This window comes from Chenopodium album, chromosome 23 (genome assembly GCF_948465745.1).
Source record: "Chenopodium album chromosome 23, dcCheAlbu1.1, whole genome shotgun sequence".
NCBI classification, from domain to species: Eukaryota; Viridiplantae; Streptophyta; class Magnoliopsida; order Caryophyllales; family Amaranthaceae; genus Chenopodium; species Chenopodium album.
In genome coordinates, this window is record NC_137856.1 from 27,172,671 (window position 1) to 27,185,471 (window position 12,801).

General features: G+C 33.4%; 2 protein-coding genes across 5 annotated transcripts; both read left to right on the forward strand.

Moving 5' to 3' along the window:
* The first annotated feature begins 255 nt into the window (after positions 1-255).
* LOC145609709 (protein CYTOSOLIC ABA RECEPTOR KINASE 5-like) lies at positions 256-5,243 on the forward strand. Of its 4 annotated transcripts, none has more exons than XM_081665171.1 (8): positions 256-412; positions 1,358-1,532; positions 3,200-3,456; positions 3,558-3,684; positions 3,806-4,079; positions 4,371-4,503; positions 4,635-4,718; positions 4,804-5,243. In XM_081665171.1, the coding sequence occupies exons 2-8, from the start codon at positions 1,442-1,444 to the stop codon at positions 4,936-4,938; spliced, it is 1,101 nt and encodes a 366-aa protein (XP_081521297.1). In that variant the 5' UTR covers positions 256-412; positions 1,358-1,441; the 3' UTR covers positions 4,939-5,243. The 4 variants fall into 4 exon arrangements, with proteins under 4 accessions (XP_081521297.1, XP_081521296.1, XP_081521298.1 ...); XM_081665170.1 differs by having other exon boundaries at positions 263-417; XM_081665172.1 differs by lacking the exon at positions 256-412 and adding an exon at positions 596-773.
* Positions 5,244-7,408: 2,165 nt separating this feature from the next.
* On the forward strand, positions 7,409-10,080 carry LOC145609093 (uncharacterized). Its single transcript, XM_081664658.1, has 2 exons — positions 7,409-7,534; positions 9,471-10,080. Exon 2 carries the CDS (start codon positions 9,511-9,513, stop codon positions 9,937-9,939), a length of 429 nt encoding a protein of 142 aa, XP_081520784.1. The 5' UTR covers positions 7,409-7,534; positions 9,471-9,510; the 3' UTR covers positions 9,940-10,080.
* Positions 10,081-12,801: the final 2,721 nt, after the last annotated feature.

Genomic DNA, 12,801 nt, shown 5'->3' on the forward strand with positions numbered 1-12,801 from the left:
GGCTAGTACAAAGTATAAAGAAACAAAATACAATACTCTACAATTCAATTAATCAATCAAACACACCAAAAAAGATTCCTCAAACTACTCCCACACGGTTCCAACCCACCGGCCTATTTCTTATTTCTTCTTTTTTGGTCCGCCCAATTTTATTTTATAAATATCTTATACTTGTATTTTTCTTAGTAATAATTTATATTTTGCTTCAAATATAATCCTCTAATTTGTATTTATACATTTTTTTTTTTTTTTGGTGAAAATTTGTATTTATACATCTGTCTTCATTTCTTGTTTCTTCTTCCTCTTTCCCCCACCTCACCCAAAAATACAGCGAACCAGAAAAATCAAAATTAATTTTCCAAATTAAAATTCAATTTGTTTACCATTTTCTCTCTCCTTGGCCAAAACCCAGGTAAGGTAATGCCCTTTTCTCTCTAAAAGTTCGATCAAACAACTCATTTTCGATGTCACTTTCCCTTTTATTTCGCAATTTTTCGATCTAATTTTTATTTTTATTTTTTGGTTGTTGTTGTTGGTTTTTTTTTAACAACCCCTTTATTATTATTGCCTTTTGGTTTCTGGGTATAAAGGGGTTCTTCTTTAATTTGACTCTTTTTTGTTGTTCAATTGTATTGAATTTGAAATTGAAATTTCTCCTTTTTTTAGGTTTCTTAAGCAAAATCTTTAATTGGGTTTTTTTCTGTTTCGGAATTTTCCCATTTCCTGTGATTAATTTTGCGGGTTCTATTGTTTGCTTTCGACCTAATTAAAAGGTGAAATTTCTTACAATTTACAAAGTTTTTTTTTTAATTTTTTTTTCAATTTTTTGAAATTTTGGAATTATTCCCTCTTTAATTTGAACTTTGGGAATTTTATTCATGGACGGCAACTTTCACCGACGTGGTTTAGTGGTGAGGATCAGTTGATCCCCTTACAATTTAATTTGTTTAATTTTTCAATTTTTTTGCTTATTCTAATCTTAGGGGTCTGCATTTTATAAGATTAATTAATTATTGGCATAAAATCTTTGATCAATTTTTTGATATTAATGAATTTGATTTATTTGTTACTCGGTATTGATTTATTTGCATGTTGTTTATCCATTGGTTTATAATTCATTTCCTTAATATTCAATTGTTTGCAATTTTTCTACATATGGAATTAATTTGACTGAATAATGAATGGGTTTTTGGCATTTTGCATGTTTTTGTGTGAATTTGTATATAATATAGCTCTGAATAATATAATTGTATCTTATTTTATAGTAAAAGTTTGTTTTAATTGACACATTCTGGTGGTTCCATGTGATTTGATTCACAATAACATGAAATGATGAAATTTTTGTAATGGTTAATAGGCACATGCACCGCCCCCTGGCCATTTTGTACGATTGCAAGGACATTCTCGAGACGATTTAAGTTTGAGAAGGCCAACATCGAGAATGCGGCGGTGGCTTTGTTGTACTTGCCATGTTGAAGAGTCTTACCCATCAAATGATGAACCCCTTAAAAGCCCGAGGAACAATGCGGAAAGTATGTTACATTTCATATGTTTTGCGTGATGTTATTTTGAATGTTTTAATGATTTATCCGGTTTTCGGGGGCGCAGGGCAGGAGGGGGGGGGGTTGTTGAGGAGGGAAGGATCATGTGTAGATTGGAATTAAAGAGCTATTGTATGAAACATGAGGATTTTCAGCATGTAAAAATACTTGTGAATTGTGATTAGCTTATTATGTTGTGGATGCTTGATAATGTGACGCTATGTGTGAATGTAGAAACTTTAGAGTTTGACTGTCATGTTCTAGCTTCTTAAGTGTTACAGTATTAATTTAGCTATTAAATGTTTATAAATAGTAGGATTAGTATTAGATAAACTTTGAGTTTCTGCTGTCAGTCTTCTATTTCTTAGTCTGAGGCAAAGATGCTATCTTCCTGTACTAAATGCCTGCCATCACTGTTTTCTGCGAAAGCGATCCTTATTGCAGATGTTGCCATAATTGAAGGCTAGATATTTGAAGCGATTTGGCCTAGGATGCATTTCAGAGAATTCTTAAGTTTTGGTGATCATGTTGGAGAAATAGAGTATTATTGACTCCATCTCAATTATGATAAGTGCTAGATATTATATTTATGACCTCGTAATGATGCCTTTATTAATGGTGTGTCCTGATCAGTATGCATAATCATAAGCCGTTTAATAGTGAATGTAATTTCTGATGGCATGCAGTTACATTTGAATATTGAACTGTAAGTGTGAAACAGCACTATCAAAGTGAGAGGGTTGTAACTAGTTGCCTTGATGTTAACTTGTAATTTAATGGCTTGGATAGAAACATTCAATGGTATTAAATGGACAGTTATACACGGTGGGTCAAGCTGAAGACTAAATTGCCAACTCATCACTGGTCCCCTCATCTACTTAAACATGAATGTAAGATGGCTGAACCTCAGGACAATATCTGATATAAGGGAATTAAAAGTCTAGTTGCTGAACACTGTCAGAGCTAACATATTGTACAACTGATACTTAAACATGAATTAATATCTGATATGAGGTGGCTTTGTTTGGTCATTGGCGGACTCTTGCTGTCAGATGTACAACTGATATTTATATATTGTTGGAACCTTGGAGGTGTTCTTGACTTATTCAAACATTTTTTTTGCTGATTCTAATATGTCCAATATAGCCAAGTTGAAGCAGTGATTAAAAAATTTGAATGGGCCAAATTTCTTAAGCTGCATTTATTTTAATGATTTCATGAAGACTTTTCTCACTTCTTTCTTTGTATTTTCTAAACGAATTGGCTTTAGGGTTATTTGCTTGTAGTCAAGGTGCATGCTTTAGATGGACTTTTGATGCCATGTTTTTAAAGTAATTATTTCTGGTCAATGACTTAATAGTGCACTTCTTGGCTGAATAAGCGTCAGATCTGTTCATGGTCAATGGTACATTGTCCACCAGTCCTTATCATCTGATTTTGGGGCGGGAGAGCAGGAAGAGTTATGGAAAATGTGTTGTAAATTATGTTGCTTGGCTAAAGATAGTATTCCTAATCTTATAAAACGTGCTATCTTGAATTTTTTAGTGTTTGATGGATCTGAGTTGGTATATTACTTGCAAACAAGATTATTATTTTTTCTAAATTGTTTAAAGAATTGATGCATCTGAACTTATTTGCTGCTTTTAATGTGAAATTAGGAGCTGTAAGGAACCAAAAGCCAACAGCAACTGTAAAGGAAGATGTGCAGAAGTCAGCACCACCACCGATTGAAGTGCCTATCTTGTCTTTGGATGAGCTAAAGGAAAAAACTGATAACTTTGGATCGAAAGCATTGATTGGCGAAGGTTCCTATGGAAGAGTGTATTATGCTACTTTGGAGAATGGGAAGGCAGTGGCTGTTAAAAAACTTGACGTTTCCCAAGAACCAGAGTCCAATGTGGAGTTTTTGACACAGGTGTGATTTACTGCTGGAAACTACTAGTGTATGGAGTTTTACTTTTAATACCTATTATGCTTTCGGTCTAATCTGCAGGTTATGTATTTTGGTTCTTGTAGGTTTCTAGAGTATCAAGGTTGAAACATGAAAACATTGTTGAGTTGCAAGGCTACTGTGTAGAGGGAAACATGCGGGTGTTAACTTACGAGTTTGCTACCATGGGATCCTTGCATGATATCTTGCATGGTATGGATTTACCTGGAATCATAGTTTTGAAATAATGAAATTCATTATTTGACTGTGAAAATAATCTGGAAGATTGTGTGAAATGGATTTTGAAAGTAATATAGGAATCATTTTATTGCAGGCAGGAAAGGTGTGCAAGGTGCTCAACCTGGTCCAGTGCTCGACTGGATGCAGCGAGTAAAAATTGCTGTTGATGCTGCAAGGGGATTGGAATATCTTCATGAGAAGATTCAACCTGCTATTATTCACAGGGATATTAGATCTAGTAATGTCCTCTTGTTTGAAGATTTCAAAGCCAAGATTGCAGATTTTAATCTTTCAAATCAGGCTCCTGATATGGCTGCCCGTCTTCATTCCACCAGAGTTTTGGGCACCTTCGGATATCATGCACCAGAGTAATTTTTTTACCCCCTTGTATCTTAGTCAGGTGTCTAACCGTTGGGGGAGGGGGCAGGAAAGTATAGTATGGAACACATTAATTCTCTCGAGTATTTATACTTTATGGTAGCTGGATCATCACAACTTGCTTATATCCTGAATTTATTCTCAATTGTGAAAGCACCCTTAAAGGCCATATAGGTGGTGAAAGTGTAGTAATTTGTGAATTTGACTGATTGATGGACAATCATCACACATTTTTCTTTTGAAATTGACTGCTTACTATGCTTTGTTGATAATTGTCTCAGGTATGCAATGACTGGACAGTTAACACAAAAGAGTGATGTGTACAGTTTTGGTGTGGTTCTTTTGGAGCTTTTAACTGGCCGCAAACCCGTTGATCATACTATGCCTCGTGGTCAGCAAAGTCTTGTTACTTGGGTAAACTCTTTATTCCTTTTACTGAACCTGTACAAGAGCAATTTAGAAATAATACTTGTTTTGTCCTCGGCATGCTAAGTGTCTTGTTGTCCCATTAACAACGCTAAAAGTATATGTTTGTTTTTGTTCAGGCGACTCCAAGGCTTAGTGAAGATAAAGTTAAGCAGTGTGTTGATCCCAGATTGAAGGATTACCCTGCAAAAGGAGTTGCTAAGGTTTCTTTCTTACCTTTCCTCTTATTTCCTTTTTTTCCATTCGAAAATTTTCTAATTGCTGACATGATTGGAGGAACATTTGCAGTTGGCTGCTGTGGCAGCTCTTTGTGTTCAATATGAAGGTGAATTTAGGCCAAACATGAGCATCGTTGTCAAAGCACTCCAGCCGTTACTAAAGCCACCAGCACCTGCACCAGTTTCAGCTCCGGAAGCAACTTAATAGAGAGAATATTTACTGTCAAATTCATTGCGTTGATTGTGTTAGAAAAATTCTTTTACTGTTTGGTTTCTCATGTTCCTGGACTATGGCAGGCTTTTGTTCATCAGCATATATATCCCGATTTTTTTTATTCGTTCCCGAGTTTGTTTGGATTTTAAAAAAAAGAGTTTGATGTCTCGAAAATCCATTGCAAGTCTTTTTTGTGCTTTTACGGATTACTGGACTATTTGTATGAGAAGAATAGATAAATATGTGATCAAATTCAAAGTTCGAAAACGTCAATAGACGTATACTTTGTTGCTGTATCATTTTTTTCCCCATCCCTGGCATATACTCATTAATTCTTATTTCTTTCAGTCAAGTCTTGAATGGTTGTTGAGACTGCTTGCTTATTAAGGAAAAGCGTAGAATATGTTATAGAAAGTCGTCTACTTCAAAATTCCGCAACTTCTGCTAGCTTCCTCACTGGGTTCAATCTAGTCAACTTTGATTGGACCAATTATCACCTTTTGCTTTAGTGAAAGATAAGCAAGCTACGGGGCATGGTTTAAAATTATAGGAGTCTTCTTTACATTTTGTATGCTAAGAATTTGCATGGTTTGAAATTATGCATTATTTTGGCACACCCTAAATTGATTTTGACACACCCCTATGTGAAAAGAGCATAGAAACACACCCCTGTGTGAGAGCACATTTTTCTATGCTTTTCTCACATAGGGGTGTGCCAAATCAATTTAGGGTGTGCCAAAATCAATTCCAATTTTTTATGTATAAAATTGACCATGTGATTTGATGGAATAATTTTTTTAAAAAGTTTTAGATCTGTCTTGATATGGACTTTTTTTTTTATTTTTTTTTATTTTATTTTTATTTTTTATTTTAACGGTAAGGAGAAGGGTCCTATCGGGCCGAAACCTCTCAAAGGTCCAACCCGACCCGGGTTAGCGGGCTAGACAATTTGGGAGTGGGGGGAAGTAAGGGAATCCCCACCCCAAATTGCCTCTAGTGGGGTTCGATCCCACAACCTTTTGGTTGTAAGGTGACAAACTTACCACTAGACCAAACTTAGCTGGGTAAGTCTTGATATGGACTTGGTAGGATCCTTGATGCACAATTTTAAGCATATACTCCGTATGAATTATTTAAGAACTCTATACATAAACACGTACCAGTAAAAAAAATATTTCAAACGTTTTTTTAATCACAACGTTTGAAAATAATTATACACATATTTGATCTTCTTTAATGATTTGTAAATGTAAAAGGTTGGATTTTTTTTTTAAAAAAAAAAAAAACAAAGGAAGTACTGAAAATTTTTATACACATATTTGATCTTCTAGGGTTTTCGTTTTCTTGGTCGTTTAGGCCGAAAATAGTCAAATTTCCAAAATTAGACTACTTCCGACCCTTTTCTTTAATTAAATTTAGGGATTGTTTGGCATCATTTTCGGTTTTCAGTTTCCTGTTTTATTCTGCTTTATTGAAAACTAAAAACCAAAAACAGAAAACAAGAAAAATGTGTTTCCACTTTTCTGTTGTCAGTTTTCAAAATTATCATTATTTTAATAAGTCTAAATAATTTTTGATTCATTATGATATATATATATAATATACTTTTGAAAAACAAAAAACCAAAAAACAGAAACCGTTAGTGATGCTAAACGAACCCTTAGGGTTCGTTTGGCATCGTTGTGGTTTTCAGTTTTTTGGTTTTTTGTTTTTTAAAAGTGTACTATATATGTCACATAATGAAACAAAAATTATATAGACTTATTAAAATCATGATAATTTTGAAAACTGACAACAGAAAAGTAGAAACACCTTTTTCTTGTTTCCTGTTTTTGGTTTTTGGTTTTCAAAAAAACAGAAAACTGAAAACTAAAAATGATGCCAAACAAGCCCTTAGTTTTTTGTTTTGTTTTACGTTTTGGTTTGTTTGTTTTGTTTTGTTCTCTTCATTTGTGAGAGCCTGTCCCAATTTTCTAAGTTTTTCTCAATTATCTGGGATTTTGATTCTCATCCATGAATGAGAATTTTATTTTTAGGGTTCTTATAATATGGGTCTGGGATTTGTCGTCAACTGGTTGATCAAAACATCAGCGCAGATAGCAAAGGTCTCAACTTGAAAAGATACAAAAACATTGAAAATCATTACTCACGTCAATCTTAAAGTGATGTAGCGTGAGGCCGTGAGCTATGCCAAATATGCAAATTAGCTATACTTTTGATTGTAAAAGTTAAGATATTTTCTCTAAATTTGTGGTTTACAGATCTTTATTATTTTAGATGTCGTATGACTATTATTTAATGATATTATTACTTCCCGTTCAAAAAAAAAAATGAAATTTTTTGTGAAAGTGTTTATAAAAAAAAAAAAAAAGAAGAAGAAAATCCCCAAACCTGGCCTCAAAATGGGCCATAATACAGTACCATTTATAGGGGTAATCCAGCCCACCCAACTAAACAAGATGTAATGAAAAACAAAGTTAAATTGAACAACTTTGCTAAATCAATTACACCAATCTCTTTTTCTCCAGTAAACTGATAACCCCCTTTCAGCTTTCACTTCTCCTCTTACTCGCCATTTAAGGCTCTGGTATGTTTTCTATTCTACCCTCCTTTATTTCACTTCCTTTTATGTAATTTTAATGCGTATTTCAATTTCAATTCTATGTTATTTAAGTTCATTTTCACTCTGAAATTTAAAAATTAAGAAACCCAGTTCATTTAATTTGTTTAATCCAGTATAATTCTGGGTGTTCTTGAGAAATATGGTGGTAATTTAGCTTTGGCAGTGATGTTAGTAGTTGTTGTGAGGACTACAGATTTACAGATAAGGCGAAAGAGGGTATAATTGTAATTTATTACATCAATTCCTTGGAAGGAATTCTGCTAGATAGTTGGTTTAAGATTAGGGAAATTCCCAGTATTATGCATTGATTTATATTATAAACAGTGATTGTTAATCCAATGCTTCGGGTGAAGCTAATTCCTTGGGTGTGACAGTTAGTGAAATAGGCGCAATAATGAAAATAGTTGGTTAAGTAGTTATTCCGATATTGTAAACTGGAGGGATTAATACCCTTATATTGTTTATGCTTTAGGGGGCGTTTGGTATAGTAGTTTTAGATGTGGGAAACGGATTCATTTAAGTGTTTCCAATTCTAATTGTTTGGTATGAGTTAAAAGTAACAAATACCGTTTCCAAAAGGTAACAAAATCCCCCAATTTGTTACCCTTGACAAACTAGTGGAAACAAAATACGTTTCCTTACTAGTAATGGTAACGTTTATCATTACCCTTTCCCTTACTTATTTGAATCCCTTTCCATTTCATTTACAATGTTTATACCAAACACCCCCTTAGTGTTTAGAGTAGCATATCTGTATTTCAAGTTGAGCTAAGCTCTCTAGCAATGAAAGTGCTTGGTTCTGAATGTAATTGGTGTACACAATTTTGTCGAGATGCTTGTTGAGTTGTTGTTTGCCAATAATGTTGTGATTGGTGTAGATCATTTTGTCCAGATGCTTGTTGTTGTCCTTATTTAAGCTCTTGTTCTACAGACTATTTGTTTTAATTCCTGCATAATGTGTTGGGGCTCTTACACTTGTTTGGTCTTTACAAGATTTAGCTGGTGGATTGGTGGTAATGGAAGAGGTGAGGGTGTAGAGAAATGTGGGGGAATCGAAAATCTTGTTGGGTGTGATGATAGTGAAATAATACTTGTAGATGATAGTTAAGTAGTCCCGATAATATGAACAAGGTTGCAGAGTAGTTAAGTATCATTTTTCGATTAAATAAGTGGAGTAATTGTAATATGAAAAAAGTTAGTTAAGTAGTATTCCTGTATACTGTATCTGTTTCGGGGTTCAGAGTAGTATATCTGAATTTAAAGCTGAACTCTCTACTAATGAAAAGGCTTGGTATTGGATGTAATTGATGCATACCATTTCGTCAAGCTGTATGCTGCTATTGTTTGTCAATAAGCTATGAATTATATTGTGTTTTTTTCACATTCGGTTCGGAATGTTGATTGCAATCCACACTAGTAAATCTTATAAGATTATAGTATAATACTTATGTTTTGTGCTTTCGACATTATCTTATAGCCGTTTTTTCAGCTACGGCTCTACAGACAATATGTTTTAATTGCTGCATAATGTGTTGGGGCTCTTACACTTGTTTGGTCATTACAAGATTTAGCTGGTGGATATGGAAGAGTTGAGGGTGTAGAGAAATATGGGGGAATCGAAAATCCTGTGGGGTGTGTGGAATCAGTGAATTCGTTTGGGATAAATCCGTACAGAAAATATTAGAGAAAGGAGACCAAAAATTTTCAAACTAAATACAACAGTTAAAGTTATGAAGATTATTGATTTTCTTGTCATCTATTGTACCCTCGAAACAAATAGGCCCCTGTTTCTTCAGCATCTCTATTTCAATTGTTAGCCATTTAGGTGCTAGCTCGGTATTTACAGTAATGCTGTAGGGCTCTTAATTTCTAACTTTGGTCTTTCAAAATTTTGCTGCAGGAAAATTAGCGGAAACAAGCTAGGAGCTCTGTATTCAGTGATGGCCAGCGTTCTGTTTACACCAACATTTCACGGCTCAACTATCCGGACCAACATAGAAGTTAAAAGGCGTGACCATAATCTTGGCAGAGTTTTCTGTGTAAAGGCAATGAGAGTAGAGAAGTCTTTGGAAGAACTTTATCAGATAAGGGTAGAAAGAAAAGTATCTCCCAGGCGATTAGATGAGCTTGGCGTATCAAGATGGTCAGTATGGAAGACCGGAAAATGCAAATTGCCCTGGGACTGGCATGTGGATCAGCTTGTCTATATCGAAGAGGGAGAGGTTAGAGTTGTTCCGGAAGGGAGCAAGAAATTTATGAGTTTTAAGGCTGGTGACCTTGTGCGCTATCCCAAGTGGTTTGAGGCTGACCTATGGTTCAATGACTTTTACCAGGAGCGTTATAGCTTTCGAGCTTATGGTGATGACTAGATGTAAGATTTTTTTCGGATTCATATAGTGTATGATTTCAGTAAAATTAGGACATATATTGCTAATTAGATGTAATAATTCTCTGTTTTGCGATAATTTTACAACTGTATGACTGCAAGCTAGATACTGTTCAATTTTGCACTTCTAACTGTTCTAAGTTCTAAGAAGATAATCAACATTCTCGAGCTAAAAAGAGAGAATGTGGATTATCTTCTTTTCGTTATGCCAAATCTAACAAAATCTCCTCATGATATCTCCTAATGAGCCATTTGAAAACAAGTCATTGGTTCCCCATAAATGTTGAACACCACTAGATGAAGCCTCGTTCATAGAACTCGGATGCAGTTGCTGAGTACTATCATAAATCATTCTTGAAGCATCTGGGATGGCAGTCTGGTAGCGCATCTCATCATTTTGATTGTACTCATTATTTGTATCATTTTCTGTGAATTGACCTAAAAAAGAGATGATTAATAATCAGGAAACGTCAAAAAAGCATGCACAAAACACTTAATTTTTTTGTTTGCAAAAACAAAAAAAGATAAGAAATGTACATATTATTGTACCTTCATATAGAGGTTGTAATTCATTATTATCACAAGGAAGGTGGTTAAGCAGATCTTTGATTACAAGTTGTTGAGAACCATTGTCAAGTACCATTGAGATATGGTGGCTCATCTCATTATTTTGATTGTAATAATCATTATTTGTATTATCTGCAAATTGACCGAAAAATAGAGATGATTAATAATCAGAAAATATAAAAAAAAACCTTGCACAAAACGCGTATGTAGTAGCATTTTTTTGTTTGCGAATGTACCTGTTGCACCTTCATGTGGAGTTTGCATTTGAGTATCATCACAACGTATGAAGTTAATTATGTCTCGAAGTCTCGTGCTAACATCTTGGAGCGAGAATGAATCCCAGTAGAACTTTGGATCGGGATGAGCTTTCATTATACTGTGATAATTCTTCTTCAAAGTATCTCGTTTGAATTTTAAAATGTGCGGACTGCAAGAAATAATTAAACAAGATCGATAACATAAATATGGTATACTATACTAATGTATTTGTTTGTAAAGTTCAACATAAATTTAGATGCAAAGGATGAACATATATCTTATATACCGTAATAAGGAAGCTTGGTTGTCTGTGAAATCGTAACGTATCTCCTTCCATTTTGTATGTTGACGAGTTTCTGAGGGTGAATTATCAATTTCGACGAAAAGTGAAGGTTTGTTCTTCAACTATTAAAAAAAAAGAAGTCATATAAGTATGAAAAACATCCATAAAAGTAACATATATAGTTAAGCGTCAATACAATTTTGTTCTAAAATAATTGACATACCTTGAAAACAAGACATTCTAAGTCGTCATTGAACGGGATAAAAACCTCCATATCTTTAATATCAGACCAATTGAACTTGATTTTTTTCTTCAGCCGCTTGTTGTCAATTAATTCTTCCAATTCCCAAACAAAATATGATCCTTTGGGGAAACCTTTGCACTTTATAGTCTCTGAACTATCTTTTATTATCTTCTGTATTATGAAAAATATATGCACAAGAAAAAGTAGGTGTCACAAAAGTTGATAATTGAAAGTAGTTATTAGAAGAAATGAAATTGAAAGAATGAAATAGAAAAGGCTACAATAAAAATTACCTTCCAAGTTCCAATTTGAAGAGACAAAGCTTTGAAGCTAAATGACGAGGTAGCAGAGGTAACTTGTGGTGAAGGTGGATTCACCAAATTCAACAATTCAGCATTAATACTAAGATTTAGACCAAGATCTTTAGTACCTCTAGATCTCCTCCAAAAAGCCATATAATCGATTTCCTACACCAAGGGAAAAAAAGCGCATAATGATTTTTTAGTTCGAATGAGCCACAAGGGCATAACATATTATAAATAGGAGGGTCTTACAAGAATATATAAATAGGTAGGAATATCATACTTTGCACTACTATTAAGCATATTATGAAGTATAGGGCATGAGAACATGGGTAATCATAACTTTGCGTATAATTTTGGAAGATGAGAATATTGTTTTATTTCACGAGATATAATATGTCAAAATAATGGGAAAGTCTGGTATGTGGCTAGCCACATGGTATGACCACATTTGTTTATTAGAGTAATTTTTATTTAAATGTATTAGTAACCTCATTTTTTCATAAGAGTAACTCATGTTGTTCAAATCAATTAATTTAGAAATAAGTAATTAATCCCATTTGTTCGTTCGAGTAACCACTATTCTTTTGTCATAAAAAAATGAAGGAATAATTCTACATATTTAAGAGAGTAACCTCTTTATCTCATTTAAAGAACCTACATACATTAAGGTAACTCCATTTGTTCATCATCGGACCCCTATTACTTAATTAATTGCCTTATAGTATATGATTATTTTAAGTTTCCACACCATGTGGCTAGCCACATATAAGAATTTGTGCAAAATAATAATCTAAACATTTAATTAATGATTAAGTAATTGTATTGAGATCATCCAAAAAACAAATAATATTATAATAATCATTATTACATAATAGTAATCAAATATATGGTAAAAAGTTATGAGTATCGATTCTAAACAGATTAATGTTAACTACAACAGAAACATATTTATTATTTTGCGTGTTTTATTTATGCTATTTTTTAATACAATATTTTTTTCTTTTATTGATTAAATTTAGTGAAATAACCGTGTCATCACCGGACCTAATCTAGTTATGATTAAATAATATAATAATATATTACGTATTAATAAAAAATGTAAAAAGTTGATACCTGATTTATATGTAATATCAATATGTAACTGTAAAACCTGAATAATCACTTTTATCTTTAAAAATTATAATTGTG